The sequence below is a fragment of the Sardina pilchardus genome, chromosome 7, assembly GCF_963854185.1.
Source record: "Sardina pilchardus chromosome 7, fSarPil1.1, whole genome shotgun sequence".
In the NCBI taxonomy this organism is placed as follows: Eukaryota; Metazoa; Chordata; class Actinopteri; order Clupeiformes; family Clupeidae; genus Sardina; species Sardina pilchardus.
This window is the reverse complement of record NC_085000.1, coordinates 23,657,821-23,678,546: the sequence shown is the minus strand read 5'-3', so window position 1 is coordinate 23,678,546 and position 20,726 is coordinate 23,657,821. Positions and strand designations below refer to the sequence as shown.

At 41.0% G+C, this 20,726-nt stretch overlaps 2 protein-coding genes across 3 annotated transcripts; one reads left to right on the top strand and one right to left on the bottom strand.

Annotated features, from left to right (window-relative positions):
* Window positions 1–750: 750 nt before the first annotated feature.
* LOC134086892 (uncharacterized) lies at window positions 751–5,137 on the bottom strand. Of its 2 annotated transcripts, none has more exons than XM_062540082.1 (9): window positions 4,633–5,137; window positions 4,091–4,264; window positions 3,669–3,826; window positions 3,352–3,550; window positions 3,062–3,158; window positions 2,776–2,947; window positions 2,616–2,687; window positions 1,111–1,250; window positions 751–910 (listed from the first exon to the last, which is right to left on the bottom strand). In XM_062540082.1, exons 1-9 carry the CDS (start codon window positions 4,878–4,880, stop codon window positions 845–847), a joined length of 1,326 nt encoding a protein of 441 aa, XP_062396066.1. In that variant the 5' UTR covers window positions 4,881–5,137; the 3' UTR covers window positions 751–844. The 2 variants fall into 2 exon arrangements, with proteins under 2 accessions (XP_062396066.1, XP_062396065.1); XM_062540081.1 differs by having other exon boundaries at window positions 2,547–2,687; window positions 4,633–5,132.
* Window positions 5,138–5,701: 564 nt separating this feature from the next.
* Window positions 5,702–19,212, top strand: mecp2 (methyl CpG binding protein 2). Its single transcript, XM_062541371.1, has 3 exons — window positions 5,702–5,803; window positions 11,233–11,613; window positions 12,733–19,212. Exons 1-3 carry the CDS (start codon window positions 5,772–5,774, stop codon window positions 14,063–14,065), a joined length of 1,746 nt encoding a protein of 581 aa, XP_062397355.1. The 5' UTR covers window positions 5,702–5,771; the 3' UTR covers window positions 14,066–19,212.
* The last annotated feature ends 1,514 nt before the right edge of the window (window positions 19,213–20,726 follow it).

Sequence of the window (20,726 nt, the reverse complement as noted above, 5' to 3'; positions counted from 1 at the left end):
ACACTGGGAATATTTTATCGACCTTCTCAAAGCCATCCGGAAGCATGCCGGGTACTTTGCTGTATAAATGACTCAAGTAAAAGTATTTCAGTTTGCTGTGTCTCTACAAATATGTAAAGACAATTAAGACACATAATACCAGCCCTCAAAAAGTTGTATCAAAGAGTATGACCAGAGCACCGGCAGCTTTACGCTTACAAATAAAGACATGCATAATAAATGTACGATATAAACATGTCAGTGAAGAGGTGACAATAACTAAAGTTTACCAGAAATATTCCATGCTTCGGAATTTCCTGATTTCCTGTTCATGTTTGTATTCCTCTGAGTGAGCTGGTTGAGTCACTGAGCTTACCAGCTGCATACAATGTCACAACAGGGAGCACAATTCTTGGAAACTTAACAATCGCCCTGATATCTGGAGTAACGAGGGGCCTGTATAGGCCAACATATTACTAGAATTTCACAACACAATACACCTATGATATGCCAAGAAACCAGCCGTGTACATCAACCTTGTTTCCGGAGCTGAAGTCTACTTGGCCTTGTGACAACCACTTATGTCTGACAACCAACTACGTCTGCAAAACAGCCAGAGACCAACACCGTTGAAACCTTTAGAGGGCGTACGACTTTGCCAGAGGGTGGCCAGAGGGTGGCAGTACTGATAAAGGTCAGGATTCTCCCTTTGCCTAAACATGAGCTGTTACACGAGGAGAATTCTGGTGTCAGTTGGAAAAGTTCACTTCATTCATTGTTAAAATGAGTATTTATTCAGACTTTAAAAAAAATGTCCAAGGTATAAAATGAACACTGATAAAAGAAAACATTTTTTACACAAATCTCAGTCATTTTCTTTGGTCATATTAGAAGTGGAGAGGGACTTTCGACTGCGTAGACTATACCTTTGCTGAAAAGCAAACAGGGTACAGAAACATACAAATAAACACATGCATTAGAATACATAGCACATTGGCTCTGAAGATGAAACCAACTAAATGGATAGATGTAAAGGACATGCAGTCTAGTGGATGTTGTATACAGTATAGGTCTACACAGAGAGCATATGGTGTTATGGCAGTCATGGCAATGAATTATGGGAAATCCTACCTGTTGGTCCTCCACCATCACACTATAGACGAGAGCAGACGATTGTTTGACGCGTGAGCCAGAGGATCTCCTAGACCTCCGTCTGGAGTCGAGGGAGGCAGAGGCCTCACCTGGCTGATCAATACTCTCATGCAGCCAGCCTAGGGAGCAAAACGAGGAATGGCTGTTCTGAAATGACCACCGTCAACAGCCGAGTACAGCTGTGCAAAATGTTAAAACTGTAAAAGATAGATAGATAGATAAAACGGATAAAATGATCAAGAGGTGCAGTGCCTTCATCAGGATGCAATTTAGACCTCTAAACTTGGGAGGTTTCCAATGACCAATTCAATGCAATGCATCCAAGTAGAACTGCACAAGGCAAATTCTTGTGTTAAGCAGTGAATAAATGAAAATATGTATCACTTGTCTCATTCTCCTCACAAAACCATCAGTATTTCATTAGATCCGGAAACCACCACATTTGAAACACTACTGAAGTCATTAGTGATCACCCATGTTTTAGCGTGACATTTTGATCATTTCATCCAACCCATTAGCCTGGTCATACCAAACCCTCGTACTAATACCGTACAGATCACCTGGACCTACTCCATTCAGAATCGATTTCAGGCAGGAGGCCTGAAAATTTGAAACGATTGGGCCTGATTTTACCCAATCGCTAACGTTTGGTCGTGACAGCTACAGTATAGCGACTGCAACATGCATATGCTCGACGTCATCATTAACACCCGCCTCCCCCCCATCCCCCCCGTCCACTGATTGGTCCGGATGGAATGCATTCTATGAGTTCAGTGGGATCAAACCCAGACGTAATGGTGAAGGGAAATGAAAATTGAGCGGAAGCTTACAGAGGGCTATTCCAGGCTACCAACCCATGAGCGGATACAGGGTGTTTCTCAAAGTCAAGGATGGGTAAATTTTTTTTCAAGGACGCTACGTCATCAAATCTCGTCAAGCACTGTTCCAAAGTAAAGGATGCTTTAAAATTCTATCAAGTACTGAGTCCTTCGTTCTGAGAATTTCGGAGGATGAATCGATGGATCCTCGGCGTGAAGAAATAACCCACAATCCTTTGCATATGGATGTTTAGAAATTCTCTGACGGTGTGATTAAAAATAGAGATATAGAATGTAATGGAAGATGAAAAGAAGCAGTGAGTGTTAATGTAGGCTAAATACAATTTCTGAAGTGTTTTGTTAATGTCATTTTTGATTTGCTCAGGCATTTATATCAAGTTATTGTGCATATTTTATCATAAATGCATGTCAATGTGTAGGCTATTTAGTTGTGTTTTGATAGACTTTTGTTATTAATTTATCTGTGAACTTCGCCCAATGCAAAGTTTGTAGGCTACAGGTTTAACAGACACAGACAAAAAAAGGATGTGCTCTTGACTTTGAGAAACACCGAAAAAGGTTTTACAGATGACTCACCTTCATGGGAATCAGACAAGGACGGGCTCTCCATGAAGGTCAATGCAGTATTTTGAAAAGAGCTCTTACATGAATGGACTGGACTGCCCACGTTGTCTTTCCAAATATGCCTTTGCCCACCTACTGCTTCTGAAAGACACTCTAAAAAACGCAAATACAGACACAGAATTATTCATTTTGACATCAATGTCTGATGAGTACACTGAAGACACCCAAGAAAGTATCCTACCCGCTTTAAGTAAGGCCTGCTGGAGATTTGAATGGGTTTCCTTCAGCTGATTCAATATCTCCAAGCTTTCTTTATTTACATTACGGTACCGCACAGCAACATACACCAGAACCAGCAGTCCAATGAGAACCATGGTTCTTCTAAGGATGGCGACTAAATAGCTGATTTGCTCCTGCCAAGGAATGAAAACAGCATGAAATTATATCAGATAACACAATCATGTTATTCATACATCATATCATACATCATATATTAACAGCAGTTTTTACCTTTTTAAAACACTCACCATCTGTTGGTATCCAGGATTGTCACCATCAAGTACAGTCTTACATATCCATCTTTCTAGGTATACATTTAGAGCCACCAGTCCAAAAAGGACAAACCTAGGACAGTTAACAAAACTATAAAGATTAAAACCTATATTCAGTCAATTTAAAGAGCCATCATCATGAATATACACTCATACACAACTGTAAGTAGACTGGATTAGATCATATTTGTGATGGCACTTCTCAAGTCTACAATAAATCTTAGGGATGTTTGGTTGACAAACTTGGAAAGCAGACTGTGCTCCACCTGGCTCTCGAAATGCGCTGTGCAGATGTGAGGAGGAAAGCAGCGATGAACGCCAGACTGTTATAGAGCACACAACTCAGAGTGTGCGACTCAGACATGATGAAGCTCTGCAGGAAGGCCACTCGGTTGAAGATTTCAGCAAAGGCCACCTGCTGTTCACGCACCGAAGAACTCATCTCTTCAAAAATGTTTCTCATTCCTACAAAACCAAGAATGGAAAGGATTGCGATGTATGCTGTATGATCACTGTGAAAGCATTACAGATCAGTACTAGTAACCATTTACAAGTACATTACTTCGACCCCTGAACAGATTACCTTGAGTGGAGCTGAGTAATGTGGCCTTCAGATCTTCTCCGTTGCGCAGGATAGTCTCCTGGGACTTGATGGCAGCATTCTGAGACTTCATAAGGTCCTCTGCCATGCGTTGTGTGGACACCAACCTTTCAGCCACTCCTGCTGAGCTTTCAGTCAGCCTAAAGTAAGACAAGTCAGTACAGAGCAATTTCTTCATCTTTCTCACTTCACTTTCTTGCTTGCCCAAGCCTATTAAAAGTAAAGTAATAAATGACAAATGACTGAGAAGATGCCAGTTACGGTAACTTGCAATCTGCTGTTTTTCTGTGTCACATGAGAGGATTTGAACCGATTTGTTACACAACAGGAGGCTCATAATATCAAAAGTTGTACTTCTGGATATTGTAAACCTCTCAGTGTGATAAAATGGAGGTCATAGTTACCTGTGAATTGTATTCTCAGCCCGATGTTGCCAACGCTCACTTTGCAAGTAGTGGCAGATACTATGTGCATGAGTGAAAAATTCAGTGTACGTATTGAAAGCAACAGCATCCATGTCACGGGTGCAGAAGTGGATTTCACTGCCCTCTGGACATTCTGGAAAAGGTCGGTCTGATCTACAAAATAACATTTCAAATTTACTCACAGCAGTCCTCTAAATTGGTCATTTTAACATGGCAAAGGAATAGTTAATAGTTATTGACAAATCCCATCCAAAGAGTCAAATGCTGGTAAACTGCCCTGACCAGTCATTAATATATTTTCTTAGCACAAACCAGCAAATTAGGATTAGGGTTAGAATGGGTTAAGTGAAATGCTCTGATTTTTATAAAGGCTGAAATAGGTTATGGGCCTATTAGGCTACTGTCAAGTCCTCTGTAGGCCTTGGCACGAGATACAAACAGAGGCATAAACAAGGTCATTGGCAAATATATTCCCTGCATGAAAACTAACACAGAGAAACTTAATGTAGTAACTAACAGACCTTCTAAGGTGACAATGCGTGAAAGCCAAGGCTATTTGGCTTTGAGTCTCATCCGTAAATTCCCGACATCTTGTATGGATTCTCTCCAAGGCTCGTGACCAGCATTCACCGTATCGTGGTTGACTTGCAAGCTGTTGCATTCTCTGGAGTTGAAGTTGGCCCTTTTCCTCCATACTTCTGTCTGTCTCCGCAGATGCAACCACATATCCACAATAAACTGCTACTTTGAACAACCAAATATGCCACATCGTGAGAGAAAAATATCAATGATAGCCCTATGCCCTGCGAGTAGGCCAGGGTCAACTTTAATAAACAGACTGCAACACTAGCCTATCGGTAGGCCTCAATGAGCTATTCTAAAACATTAGCTTTCTGCTAGGACAGAGCAAACAGGCCTTCAAATCTGCGGTTCATCATGCGTTTACGTCTCCAATTAAATTAAGTGTTGCTCAAACAGTCGTCCAGTTTGTTCGATGCAATTGCTTTAGGGAGAGGCATGGGTGATGCTGTTCTATTTCTATCTCAATTGGTTAATTGAATAATTATGTATAGCTAGTTAGCCTATTGGTAGGCTTCCTCAATTTAAAGCTCCAAATCATCCTTGAAGAACTGAATTTTCAGCACATCGGGCCGATGTAATATAGGCCTAATCCTAATCCTAACCCTGTCCCCCAAACAAAAAGTATTCAGTTTCTCTGGGAATACTCAAAGGGAAGGTATAGCCAGAGACACTTATAGCTACCTCATTTAATTTGGTCGTTGGTTAAAATATATCATGTAAGCCTATGTTGTTTAGGACCAAAAAAAATACTTTTAATAAATCTAAATATAAACATACGTGACGTCTTGTGTAATCGCTGATAGCACCTTAGATAGAGAGCATCTATGAAAGCATCTAAAACAGAATTAAACCAAACTAAATTATTTTGACTTCAAACATGAAATGCCACATATCAAAACATTGTGTTTTTAAGAGGCTACTAGGCAGACCTCGCGGGAACTTCTACATTTCTTCTTCTTAAATTAAATCTCGCGAGATCATACGTGCGAAAGTGATGGAGTGGAGGGAGTGGGAGAGGGTGAGGGGTACCCACAAAGATGTTGCGTGATTTTTTGGAAAATTATTTATTTAAATAAAAATGGCCGCCGCAGAGAGCGGAGAAGAGAGACTGTAAGTGTGAATTGCATATGTTCACCATTTCAAAATCGCAGAGAATATAGCAAGACAGTAGTTTCAATTTGTAGTTGCGTGTTCGTTGTTTCAATATTGTATGGTGTTAAAATGTTAGCCAGCTAGCAAGTTAGCTGGCTAGCTAGCAAAGGCGTTGAGAATACGTCACTTGTATTTCCCCCGCTCTCCCTGCTCATGCATGATCATAGCTATACTTTGTACTGCAGTTAGCGATTAGCTAGCTACTAACGTTAGTAGGAGGAGGTGTGTTCGTGTCATTTTCTGACGTTTCTTAGAACTCTTTCAAATCAACTAGCTAGCTAACATTAATTAGTTTTAATGACAATGCATGTGTTCATCTCTTCAGAGCCTCGAATGCATAACATTACCCTCCGTGTATACACCACTGACATCCTACTGACAATTAATGGCTGATGTGTCGGTTAAAGCTGCTAACTTGTTTTAAAATGTTTGTTCAGAAGTTGCTAGCCAGTTTGCTAGCGAGCTAGCTGCAGGCAAGGTAATGTTATTAGCTAGCACCGCCTTTATCTAGTTGAGCTGCTGTTCGCTGACAGTGTCTAAACTTAATACTCGAAAAGACAAACTGATCTAATGTGTGGCCATGCCAGCCCCAGTGTACATTGGGTTTCCTTTAGTCAGGGGATTGGTACCAAGTGACTAAACGTTAGCTGTCGTTTGCCCTGGCTGAGTTAAGATACATCGATTAGCTAACTAGCTTGCCAAGTAATGATACTACTATACGCTTCAAAGCTTATCAGTTTATTAGAGTGAGGCTACATCTACGCATGAACTTGAAGTTGTGGTCATTTGTCTATTTAATGTCGACTCCAATTGCTTTATGCTGGTTGTATCTTTCTGTGTGCGTACGGGCAACGCTGAGATAAGGGTCCATCGTGTTTACGTATCCCATGCACTCTTCCAGTTGTAAGTGACGTTAATCAATGATGTAAATTAAGACAATAATTGTTTAATTACCAGGTCGTTTTGTTATATGATTCACACAATTATTGGTTAGGACACTACCTCATTATACCTCGCAGTTTCTGAAAGCCATGTATCTTTAGCGTGGATGACTTGCAAGCCTTAACGTTATGTGTTCCCAGTAACTTCAAGTTCAGCAAAGCGATTTAGAACCATTTTTTCCATCTTCAGTGTGGGTCTGGGTTAGAGAGGCAGATAATGGGGCCAGGTTTGGTTTCGATGCATAGTATATGCACCCCCCCCCCCCCCCCAAAAAAAAATGTATGCACAGACGAATGATATTAGCACTGGCCGATACTGACCAACTATGTTTTCTAACCTCATTTTTAAGATTGCCAAATCACCATGAATAATTCCTCAGGTATACAAAACTGTTGCTGGGACATATTGTCATTAAAGTGCTTCCTATTTGCCATCTTATAAAAATCATTTGTAAACTAACAATTCCTAATTCAGTTATGTCCACCAGCTTTGAATGTTTTTGTTTGTGTGAAAGCACACATGACATCTATAATGCTACAATTGGTGTGGTGAGGCATGGGTAATTGCTTTAGAAGTTGCATGACAATGCAAAGCTCAAGTCAAGTAAATATTACTAGTCAGTATTAGTAGCAGTAGGGAGAAGACAGGATACATGAATTGACTGTTTACTTCCTCTTGGCGGAAGTGTTTTAGAACGGTGCTATACAGAGGAAGTTGTCAATTTGTTTTTGTGTTGTGCAATGTTGCGCATGAATGACATCTTCAGAACTGTGCGTTAACATAGTTATTCATACAGACGTCATAAAGCGTACTTAATCCAATGATCTAATCCTAATAAAATAATGCAAAAATAAGTGTGAAAAGTGCAGTCAAGATTGTCTAGAATTAGTCGCACACACCCTTTACTGTGTTAAGACCACAGATTTCACAGGTTGGTCTGTTTGACTTACTGCGCAGCAGCCAGTTTGAAATTATTTTCCTAATAGGCGTACCCCCTACATTTTCCTCAGAACTCCGTACTGTTTACTGTCTCACAACCCCATGAATTAGGTCTGTTCAGATCTATGCCCTCTGGTCCTTAACTTGCATATTAATATTAATATTAATATTTTCTGCTTTACCTACTCCACTGATATTTAACTAAGCCTAAATATTATTGGTCAGAACAGAACAAGACCTTTTAGGACAAAATCTGTGGCTTTGGGTAATGCTTACGGTCATTTTTTCACATTTGTCTGACATTGATAAAACAACTATTAGATTGAAATTGCGAAAAATGACATCTTAATTGACTGAAATTAAGACTACAACTAACAATCATTTTCAAATTAAGAGTTCAGATGAGGATATATGGTGGAGTATGGTAACACAAGAGTCTGTACAGACTGCTGAGAATTGATCTATCACCATCACTGGGCAAATTAGTGCTTGTGTGTGGACAAGCACAGCTAATTTGAGTAATACAAAAGATGTGAAGATATTGTTGATATCCTGCTTTTTGCAATAAAGTGCTGAATATTAATTGCCATCTAATATTGTCTGGGCTGAACATTTATCTAAAAACATATTTTTACACTGTTATTAATCCCATGTTTTTCATTAGTCTGTTTGAACTGGGTGGTTCATGTAGTGCAATAACACAGATTGACCACACTGAGAGATCAGAGAATGCTTAGGGGTGAACAAGGCCAGTCGTAAGTTGAACACCAACTCAAAAGACACGTGACACCACATATGACACTGCGCACCCAATGGTATTGTGTATATTTATTACATTTCGCTGAATGTAATTATAGTAATGCTGTTTTTAGACTGTAGTCTTAGTATCATAGTGACACATGGGTTGGATGCAATGTATTTGTGCTGTGAGATGATGCTAAACCTGGACATAGCCTATGTCATGAACTGAAACTACACTAATCTCAGTAACAGTGGCAGATGATAGAACATATTACAAGCAGTGTATAGACCTAGATTAGGAATACATCTAACAAGTCATAGATTTGACGGCCTCAGCAGTTAGTGGCAGTGTCTTACTTTGTTATGAGTTATTAAGTCTTTGAGAGAACCTCGCAAAGTCTTTTAAACTTATTGTCAGTATTAGTTGAGATGTGCTGCTTCAGCTGCCTGTCACTGACCTCCCGAGTTCAGTCGAGGTGAGACTTTTTAGGATGTTTGCTCCTAGGGTTGGGCATCGATAACCGGTTCCGTCTTGGAACCGGGTTTAACTTATCAATTCCATCGACATCGTACGTCTTTTTTGTTATCGATTCCCTTAACGATTCCCTCAGCCTGCATGACGTCGGACCTTTTCCGGTTTTCCTGAAATTTTGTGTTACTACACGCCCTCTGCGACGACTCATACTACAAGTCAAATCGTGTAAGGGTAGTAATACCAGCAATATGTTAAAACATTTGTCCGTGAAGCATGGGATTAAGCTCCAAGAGTGTCATGTGTTTGACAGACTACGGAGGGGTGCTAACGTTGCCCGGTCCAGGGCTCCAGAGTGCATATGCGCCCAAAATGTTTAAGAGTGTGCCTGAAAATAATTCTAGGTGCACCTGACGCTGCTCGGGTGAAAGCATACGTTTCCTTCACAAGTTTTAATTGTAGACTATGCGTGCAACTTTGCCAAACTGTATATAAGTAACCCCCTTGACCCGCTCTCTCTCCCTCTCCCTCTCTCGTGCGACACCCGCCCCTCGACATGCACATTCACAATCGTGAAAGCAATGACGCATAGAAGACAACTAGCGACATTATAATTAATTTCGGTTAGCATCATAGCGTAGGCTACTGCACAAATTTGATTCAAACTCTTGCATTCAAGTTGACTGATCATCTCAATGTTTTCCAACTCTAAGACTCAAAAGGGCCTGTCCCAAGGAGACAAAGTATTAGCCTACCTTGCAACTTAAACACACGTGGGGAAACTGAACAGTCCAACCAGTAGACTATAATAAGCTAGCCAACTATGCTACTTTGTTTACAATTTGAGGCTTCAAGCCGACAGCTGAATTAAAGAGGCAGAGTTGTAATATGAATAGTAATGAATGTCATGAATATCAGAAATGTCAGTAGTAGGCTATAGATTAGAATATATAAAGAATTATATTATGGCTATGGCTATGGCTATGGTTATGGTTATTTAGCAGACGCCTTTGTCCAAAGCGACATACAAATAAATAACAATACAAATTAAATTAACAGTGAACAATTACAAACTAGGGAGAATAGTAATATTATCAGTAAAACAATAATTTTAAGCACTAACCTAATGAGAAATAAAACAGTGAAATGAGAATAGCAATCAAATAAGTCACTCAGTTAATTATATATAATAATAATAACTAAAGCATGGTATGGCTAAATTTAAGGACAATAGCAAAATAAATTTCAAATTCTATCAATAGACAAATTATAACAAAACAATACATTATACAAACCATAACACATCACAAACTCAAAGGACTAAGTGCATATTAAATAAATATGCCTTAAGACCCCTCTTAAAAGATCCAAAGCTGTTGCTGGAACGGAGAGCACTGGGCAACTCATTCCACCAACACAGAACCACTGAAGAATAGGATCTACAATTTGACCTAGCATGTATGGTTGGTCGACATAACAGACGCTCCTCAGAAGATCGCAATGGGCGGTTGGGAATGTACATCGTGATTAAAGAACTGAAGTAGCTGGGAGCAGATCCAGTCAGTGTCCTATAGGCCAGAGTGAGAGATTTAAATTTAATTTAATTTAATATTATATTATATATATACACTGTAGGCTATATATACATGTTTATAATTCTTTATAAAGAATATGTATATTCCTTATTGTGTTTTAAATAAAGACAAGCTTTTTCTACGCCTTATTGTTAAAAAATCATTCACATTATATGAAAGGAGAGCGATAAAAGGTGACCTTTTGGCGTTAAAGGCGATGCAATGAAAAATGTGGGTAAATTTTTTGGGAATCGATAAGAGAATTGATAAGGAATTGGATTGATAGGCAGAATCGATAATGCCATCGATATTGATAAAAACTTATCAATACCCATCCCTATTTGCTCCTCAAATAATGGAACTCGTGGCCTGCTTGATGGAGATTCACTCATATGGCCACTGTCCTGCAGAGGTGGAAAACTCCAGCTTCAGAATTAATTAAAATATAATAAATATACATTTAATAAATATAATAAATATTAATTAAATGTAAAAGTCCTACCATATTTCTGAGCCAACCATTCACTTAAACCAGCTGATTCTAATGGGCATCCTCAGCCAGGTAGAGCAGCTAATTGATGAGATCACCTGTGTTAAGTGCAAGAGTAGAACCAATACATGATTGGACTTTTCCTCACTGAAGCTGGAGTTTTCCACCTCTGCTGTCCTGCTCCTGCCTTTGCTGACCTGTCTGTAACTCTTTGTGTCACATTTGACAGTGAGGAGAAGAGTGAGGATCAGGAGGGCTCTGCTGAAAAGACATCACCACAGACGCAGAAAGTGAAGAAAGGCCGGAGGGAACGCCATGAGGTTGAGAAAAAGGTGGAGTCTACCGCCGTGTCAGGTCTGCCGCCGCCTCCTCCTCCTCCTCCGTTAGAGGAGTCAGCGGGTGGGGTGCTTCCTGGGAAATCGGAGCCAATGGACCCTTCCGCCAGAGCCAGCTCCGAAGTCCCGGAACCCTCCGCGAAGCAACGGCGGTCCATCATCCGGGATCGCGGGCCACTGTACGACGACCCCTCGCTACCACAGGGCTGGACGCGTAAACTGAAACAGCGCAAATCAGGCCGGTCCGCCGGCAAGTATGACGTCTACCTAATCAAGTGAGTTAGTCAGTGGAAATGCAACTTTTGTCACTGAATGGTGTAATAGGTGTTGTTATTTTGAAGAAATCCACCAATTTGCACTCTCTGAAGTCTTAGCCTTAGCCTTAGGCACACATACACATCGAGTTGCATAGTCAAGGGCTTGTTCTGTGTTCTGTGGACCAGTGTGTCTTTTTGTAACCGTATTTTCTGACAGTGGTAAGAATTGGATTATTTGTGCTTGGATCTGCACCTCATGTGATATTACTACAGGGAGGTCTATTTAGTTTACCAGCTCACTGAGCAATGTGAGCCTGACACGTGTTTACTGGTAAGCTGTGATGTCGTAGCAGAATGATCAGAGGATGGAGGTGTCACACGCTGATGGAGCTCCCGTTTGCCTCTGCTGCCTCATTGGAGTTGATAAGCAACTATTACAATCTCTCCGCTTATGAGATGGGGAATAGACTGTGTAGAAGTTAAAGGCGTTATATGAACGAAATGTTGTCAGCATACTGAATACTAGAAAAGCATGCCGAGAGCGCAGACCTTCGTCAAGCGCCTCCTGGATCCAGACGGTGATCCAGATCACTCCCAAAATGTAATCATTTCTTCCTTGGGTCATTTCAGACCCAATGACAATTCCTGACAATTTCATCGAAATCCATCCTTAACTCTTTGAGTTATCTTGCTAACAGACAGACAGACAAAGAGACAGACATACAGACAGACTAACAAAACCCCGATGAAAACTCCTTGGCGGAGGTAACAATGATTCTGAGCATGCAAGAAGAGCAAAATGAAGGTACAATAGTCTGTATAGTGGGATCTTCTAAATAGTTGATCGATTTAGGCACACTTGCGTGTTAAGTTATATTAGAGGGTATGGGGTATCAGTTATATGGTGTATCAGTTTGACAATTTGTCATGCTTATACACTGCATTTGTTAGACAGGGCCCTGTTGACACGCTCTTGTTTTTGTGTGGCTTTCCTTGTGGGTGTGAAGGTTTTTCTGAACGCCAAAAGCGTGACAACAATTGATGTGATAAAATGATTTTGTGTCCGAATGGAAAGATTGTGGATAAAAATGTTTCGGAACACGCTGATGTACCATTGATGTCTCATTTCTTTTTCAGCCCGGAGGGTAAGGCATTCCGTTCCAAAGTGGAGTTAATGGCGTACTTCCAAAAAGTTGGGGATACTACCACAGACCCCAATGACTTTGACTTTACTGTCACCGGTCGAGGGAGCCCCTCCCGACGTGAAAAAAAGCCTCCAAAGAAACCCAAGGTGGTGAAGCCATCGGGAAGGGGACGGGGTCGCCCCAAAGGTAGCGGCAAGCTGCGACAAGTCACAGAAGGGGTGGCCGTCAAGCGCGTTGTGGAAAAGAGTCCTGGAAAACTGTTAGTCAAGATGCCCTTTGGAGCACCCAAAGCAGAGGCGGCCACTACCTCAGGGCTCGTCGCCGTCACCAAAATGCGGCCGGGGCGGAAACGCAAGTCCGAAACGGAGCCACAGAGCGCGCCGAAAAAACGCGGCCGCAAGCCTGCGTCGGCGACAGCGGGCGGGACGAGCTCAGCCATGTCGTACGCGGCGGCCGCCATCCTCTCGGCCGAGGCAAAGAAAAAAGCCCAGAAGGAGTCTTCCATGAAGCCGGTGCAGGAGCGGGCACTGCCCATTAAGAAGCGCAAGACGAGAGAAACCATCGAGGGGGCCGAGAGCCCTGGCCCTGCCACCTCAGAGACTGGCACAGGGGCTGGGGCTGGGGCTGGGGCTGGGACTGGGGCTGGGACCGGGACCGGGACCGGGACCGGGACCGGGACCGGGACCGGGACCGGGACCGGGGTGACGAAGAAGAGCATCGGTCCGACGTCAGCGACGGCAACAGCAGAGGGAGGAGAGGAGACAGAGCACGGACGACTACCCAAGAGTCCGGGGAGGAAGCACAAGGACGTCCCTCAGGACACCGGTAACGGAGCCAGTGGGAGCAGCAGCGGCGGCGGCACCGGGTCTGGCTCCGGATCTGGCAGCGGCAAATTGACCCTGAAAAAGAAAGACCGCGGAGGCCAGCAGCTGAAGCATCACCATCTCCACCATCAACACCCGCACCAACAGGACCCGCTACTGGAGCCGCAGATCGCCTCCTTCTCTCCGCAGGCGCACCAGCTGTCCCTTGGCCACAGCACGCAAGGGGGCCCTCCGGCCTACCTGGAGAGCGAGCCTCAGGACCTGAGCACGACCACGCGGCTGAGGCAGGAAGTAATGACCTGTCAAGCGGAGACCCGAACGGGAAGTTGTGCCTCCAAAACGACGCAGGTGGTCACGTCCGACCTAAAAGGCAAGCACCAGGCCAGCGAAGCCGGGGAGGGGAGGGAGCTGAAAGACATTGTGCCCCCCTCCGCAGTGCCCAGACCGAGCAGGGAGGAGACAGTGGAATCCAGGACACCAGTGAGTGAGAGAGTAAGCTGACTGACTGAGCAGCACTGGGTCTGGGGAAAGAGTGGATGGCAGATGAGAAAGGAGGATTTCTTTTTCGATTTCGTTTTTCAAAAAAAGAAAAAAGAAACAAACAGGATGGCAACAAAAATCTAAACAAAAAATACACGCACACACACACACACACACACACACACACACACACACACATACACACACATAACCCACACAACCCACACAAACACAAAATGTATACATACTTAAACTAAAAGGCAGCTGATATGACATGTTCTCTCTGTGGGTTGAGCAGTTTGATATAACAAAAAAAAAAAAAAACATTGCTTCCTGGTTAGAAATTCCAACTTTTAAGAAATGGCTCCTGTGTTGGTTTTTTTGTAGTTGTTTTTTTTTTGTACAGTCACGTATCATCCCACGTCTAAACCATTATCAAAGCTCTTCTCAAGGCTTCAAGGTAATGACAAGCGTTCACATCAGTATCTGGCCATATTTTAATACTACACGCCCCTCTTGGCTTAATCAACTGTAATCACTTTTTTCTTGTTTTACTGCAGTCAGTGGGTATGTAAAACGTGAACTGTAGGTGTTCCACTTTACTTAGAGAGCTATAGGCCTAGCTGCTTTTTATCTAGACATTACAGTAAATGTTGATCCTCACCTATAGGTTTTAACTGAGAGAGGTGGTTGAAAGATGACGGATAAGAACTTAAGTTGAAGTGCTGTTTAGAGATATCTGATGGCTGGCAGGTATTTCTGTTTTCGCCATGAAGGTCTAACCGTATCATTCCTTCACTTGAGTGCATTTGCAGTGGACAGGAGAGGCTTTTCTTTTTAAAGTATCAGAAGATGGTCATGTTCAGGGTGGCATAAGAGCATGGTACTTTTCTCTCTTGTTTTCCTCATTGTCTGATGCATAGGAGGCTAAAGCACAAACAAGAGAAAATGTTTGGAAGCACAGTCTAGGACCCTCCCCCCCCCCCCCACCCCCCTTGGAAATGAGCAGTAGGCTAAACATGAGCTTGCCCACAAATTTAACCCTGAACCATAAACCCCCTGACACACTTTTTTTTTTTGGTCTATTATCAGTCATCCTGGTTTGAAAAAAAAAGAAAAAAAATCAGCAGCACTTTGCATTATGGAACAATGTTGTGGGAACTTCAGAAGATGTAAACAAAGCTCTATCCAAAGCTTTTGCCAGCATGTCACAAATTAGAGTGCTGTGTCATTAATGTATGGGATGGGATAGACTCGGTAGATAGTTGGCTCTTTGTGAAGACTTTCTCTAATGGCTTTATGCCAGGTCCATTTCAACCATAATATAGAGTAGAATGTGTATCTATTTTCAAATAATTTATACCTAAATGATTGCCTAACTTTTTCAAGCCAATGTAGTGCTTATGACTATTAATCCAGTACGCTGGTACCATGGGATGTTCCTTGACAGAAAATCAACATTGAACTCTGGTTCAAATTGAGAGAGATTGACTGATTCCTGCTCAGAATTTCAAGCTGTGAAGATGATTTCTTCCACAAAATGAACATCAGTAGAGGAATACAGTTCAAGGAAGCTATTTGTTTAGCCAAGGGAGTTTGTTTATTGAAGAACGTCATAACCCTAGACAGCATATGTAAATTAAACCTGATTTCATTTCAGAAGAAATGCACCTTATTTTTATGATGGTTAAACTTGGTTCAACTTGTTGTGAAAAACAAATGGGTTCTATCAAGACCAAGCAGAGCTGAGGCCCTCCCCCACCGTAAGCAGACAATCTGTTGGTTTACCTAACGTGACATTGCTCTGATTTCCCTTTCATGTCCGGAGGTTGAGACTGTAACAAAACCCGAGGAATTTGGAAACAGGTTAACAGTTATTCCAAAATATGTGTTCCGCACGGTGCAACACAGACTATCTTGCACTGGGCTAGCATACTACTATGAACTTATTGTAGAATTGTTTCTGTCCAAAATGAAGATTTAAATTTGATTGTAGTAAGAAGGCTCATAGAGCATCTCAACCCTTTTTTTCATAGACTGGCTTACAGTCTCTAAAAGCCTTTCCCTCTTTTTAAAAATCCATATTATCGTGGGTTATTGCACACTGGTTGTGTAATTGTTTGAAGTAATGAAAATGCACAGTTGCCTGAAGACATTCATCAAGGTATATATACAGTATATTATATATTAAAGATAATTCGGCCTAAATACATCACACTGACTGTTCTGTTTTGGACATAGTGATTATATGCACACTCCATCAAATAGAAAATACATAGTCATTCAGTACAGACTGAACACCAAAACCCCTTACAAGTTACAACAGACCTGTTATAACCGCACAAGATGTGCTGATTCAGTGCTGCAGATGCAACATTTTTCACACTCGCATGTGAATACACAGGTCTCTTGATCTTTTCTATCGTAAGTGTTAGGTTGTATGTAAAATATATACAATTTTCTCACTCGTGTCATACCAAAACATTTACATCTACATCTACACATGTAGATCTTATGACTAGTGACAATCACTAAGAATTTAATTTGGCGAAACGAAAATGTTGCCTTTTTTTTTTTGCTTCTGTTTTAATAAGATCTCACTGTTGTAATGAAAAAAGGCTTGGAAGGTAAAACAAAATAGATTGCCTCATCCTCCACTTGCTTTCCCCTCTTCCTCGACCCCTACAAGCGGGACGGGACATGGAGAAAAATTGAGCATCAATGCTTAATAAAACAAGGGCTACGTCATATTTTCAACCTGGCAAAATGGTAGTGGTAGCAAAAAAAAAAAATACAACTAAGTAAGAAAGATCTGAGAAACAGCTGAGAACATTTTATGGTATCACACCATTGCAAATGACTTTGAAAGGGGAAGGGGAACTTGAACGCTTTTGTCTCACTTTTGTATTCCGCATCTGAATTCAACATTTTAGTACCTGAGGCAGACATCCTGACTGAAGTGTTGGGTGTCGTCTCGTACGACTGACTGACCTGGAGGGGGAAGCCAGGGGAGGATGTGGGTAGCTACTTGTTTTCACTCGATGAAGCAAACAACAACAAGTTAGTCACAAAGGTGACTAATAACAATACTGTCAGATTTGTGCAACATGACGTTCAGTTAGGGAAAGTATGTCATGAAAAAATATTAAAGCAAAAGAACATAGCCTTGCAAAACCTCCAGACATGAACTGCAAGTGTTATGAGTTCCGGAAAAAAAGTCTACAAACTGCACTGTTGACTTTAGGAAACCAACAAACGCTGCATCCATATGAAATCAGTGGGCAGCCTGGCTGCAACAGAAAGGGTAGTGCCTTGCTTAAGAGATTGACTTATGTGATTAGAAGTGGCCTTCGATGAAAATACTTATCTTTCAACCCAATAAAGACAAAAAAATCTGTAGTGTACTGATTGATCATTTTTAAATGTGGGATCTTGCATTGCCAACTACTGAAAAATATAATTTTGGTCAGTAACAGGTTGTTTGTGAATGGTTTGTGAATTATATAACCTGATATCCTTTTATTTTCCTTGTGATACTTTTGTATGCTTGAGGCCCTTTGTCATACACAGGGCAGCAAGTAAGAACCACACTCATGAGACTGTTTCATGAGCCTCTGGCCATGAGATATGCTATCTATGGAATGTCATTGTGTTTCCCTTCACTCCAAATACATGATATATAATGTATGTGCACATGTATCTGTATGCATGAGTACCACTAGCAAATAGGACATTGCTTGCCCTATGATGTTCTAATTCATTGAGGAACCATACCCCATTCAAAAGCTCTGGTCTCACCAAAATGGACTGGTATTTAGCTTATTATAGAAGTAGGAATTTTTACATTCAGCAGTTGTAAACAAAAGGCTATGAGCATGTGTGCTGACGTGTAGTTATACAGATGAATTTGATCATTTGTATTGAAGGTAAACATACAATTTATGATCAACACTTGATGGAATATTACAAAAAAATTAAAACAGTCCTATTTGAGTTCTTTTTTTTTTCTCTGCCCACCACAGTAGATTGTTTCAAGGATTAGGTATAAGTAAGCTTTTGTTTGTCGATTTTCATGTTTTTCTTTTAGATATAAATCATATACTCATATTGGGGATATGAAATTATTCAATTATTTCCCCCTTCCAAGCAATAGTGTACTGAGTAGATCTGTTTTTGATTTACCCATTACTTTATACATGCTGAGATTTAATAGGCTGTTGTATGGTATGTGTTGTATGAAAAGTGCAAAAACATTTTATGTTATATTGCCTGATTAATTGAGACTAACCAACTTAACTGAAGTAAACTACTTGACATCAAAACTAATGTAAGGAATGCCCATTTGGGATCAAGTAGAACACAAATTAACCTGAAGCTGTTGACTCCAGATGTTCAGGAGTGAGAGGTTTATGGTGGATTTAACATAGTCTTGTGCCTTGAAGTTTAAGTAATAGAACTTATCTTTATACTGTAGTTGTATTTTTATTCTGAGTCCTGTGTTTGCCTCTTGTTGGTCTTCAATGCTTTGGGTGTTCTAGGGATTTGTAGAGATCAACCATATGTTTGCCTACTATTGTTTCACAATGGCATAATTAAGGTGAAAGTATTGGGGCAATAATGACAGTGTCACAAAACAAAAGACATCTACTTGGTAATCATTTAAGGTTGTATATTTAAGCCACTGGACAATATTTGGGTGTAGTGAGATGTCTCCATCTTAGAAAACCATCAAGAAATTGGCCCACAGCTTGGCTTACATGGTATCTTCCAACTCTTGACTTCAAAATAGGAGAGAATGACAGAAATGAGTTCTCCAGCCATGACCATTCTGACAATGAGTTTAATATCTGCACTTTATAAAGTATGTTGCGTGGCAGGACATCCATTACCCTTTTGTATGTATTTTTTACCTTTGTCCAAAGTTGTTGTTTTATTTTCGTATTTTTAATTTAGAGGTAAAAGGGATGAAAAGTTCTATATCAACAAATTTATTTTAACAAAACAATCCTATTGTAGGTGTCAGTGGTTACTCACCATTTGCCAAGCTAAGTCCTTGCCTTCCTGAAAGTGAAAAGTATAGTTTGTGTCTACTTTTATAGTACTGTGTTACTGTATTATTTGTTTGCCGTATGTAACTGAAACAAAATAGTAAACAACATTTACCTGCCTCTGGTCTAAAATGTTTATTTCATTCACATATACATACGAAATAAAGATTGAGCTTGACATATTTATCTGACCATGAAACATATGAGTGTCAATTATGGACTGAGTTGAACCACTTCCAAGTAAATGTAGGCTTTTACTCAAAGTATCTTATTTTGCTCTTATTTTGATTGGTTTTCTGTCTTGTTAACAAAATTACATTGCATTTGGCAGCCCAGCATGTCAACACATTGATTGTGTTTCTCTATTTGTCTGGATTTTGTCTTTTTTTCTAATCTGTGGGCCTAACCGTTTTCATTAATTGTGTTACGTTAGACAGCTGGTCAGGAACTGTTTCTCTACAAGCCTTTATTACATGAACAAAAAAATACCCATTTGCCTGTGACCTGCTTCAATCTTATACAGTTTTGATTCAATCTTATCTTATACAATTTCATATAGGCCTACTTTAGAAGCCAATTCTGATCAGGACTGATGTTAGTCTGCTGTTTTTGCCTCAATCTGAAGTTCACAATTAGGTCCTTGGTTTTGTTGACATTCAGCTGGAGACAGATTGCCAGGCACCCGGCAGTCAGCTTCTCCACTTCCTTCAAGAAGACAATATCAACATTGTTAGAGATGATGAGACCCCAGCATTAGTGGTATGGGCATTTCGCACATCTGGCAAGGCACAATCAATTCTGGATGTTCTAGACACAGGTTTTGAGCAAAGACTGTCATCCAGACTGTCTTTTTTAAGGAAGACCTCAAATATTTCAGGAAAACTATTGCAAAATAAATTCTGCACAAATTTAAACCATACAGGAAGCGTCCTGGTGGTAAAATTGCCTGTCAATAGTCCAGACCAGAGCCATATAGATACATGTATATGGCTCTGGTCCAGACCTGTTGGGTGCATCATGGAATGATACACATGGAAGTCCCCAACAGCTGAAATCCTTTATTGGACAGGAATCCTCATGAAGGATAATGCAGAACTTGAATAGCCAAGTCTTAAATATTCACACTGATGTCATTACCTTCAAGTCACATGGCCAAGTAAACATTCTTTCACACAAACTTGCGGGCGTTTTTTGGAGATAAAAAGGTACACCATGCTGCTGGAAGTGCAAATAAACGCCACACGCTGGCCAGGCCCGTATAGGCCCCAGCAGCCGAAAAGGCACACTGTTTGTGAATGGTTAGTGCCATGGACACTGGCCCATTTGGCCCTGGAGCTGACTCAAAATTTATAAAAGCATGTTTTCGTGTTGAGTTCAATACCGGTAAGCAGTTTATGTCTGCTCACTTACGGCTCTTTAGGACACTAAACATTGGCCTATGGAACGTAAAGTCGTCTTTATCGTTATCAAAATAACGTAATTTCAGCAGCTGTATGTAACTACCATCCACGTGTGACACCTACTGTGCAGTGCCACTAGGTGGAAACCTTATGACAGCATGGATTTTTTTCCCCAGGAGGAGGGTCTGTGTGGTCTGTGCTCAAGACAGTGTGCGCATTGGATGACCACTGGAT

Bases quoted from the DNA above. Each gene is read 5' to 3' on its own strand.
- LOC134086892 (XM_062540081.1), bottom strand. From the start codon at position 4,880: ATGTGGCATATTTGGTTGTTCAAAGTAGCAGTTTATTGTGGATATGTG. The intron at 3,827-4,090 runs GTAACTATGACC...GTCTTACTTTAG, and splicing joins GCTGAGAATACAATTCACAG to GCTGACTGAAAGCTCAGCAG. The intron at 2,688-2,775 runs GTAGGATACTTT...TGCGTTTTTTAG, and splicing joins GCAGGCCTTACTTAAAGCGG to AGTGTCTTTCAGAAGCAGTA.
- mecp2 (XM_062541371.1), top strand. From the start codon at position 5,772: ATGGCCGCCGCAGAGAGCGGAGAAGAGAGACT. The intron at 5,804-11,232 runs GTAAGTGTGAAT...CACATTTGACAG, and splicing joins GAGAGCGGAGAAGAGAGACT to TGAGGAGAAGAGTGAGGATC. The intron at 11,614-12,732 runs GTGAGTTAGTCA...TTTCTTTTTCAG, and splicing joins TATGACGTCTACCTAATCAA to CCCGGAGGGTAAGGCATTCC.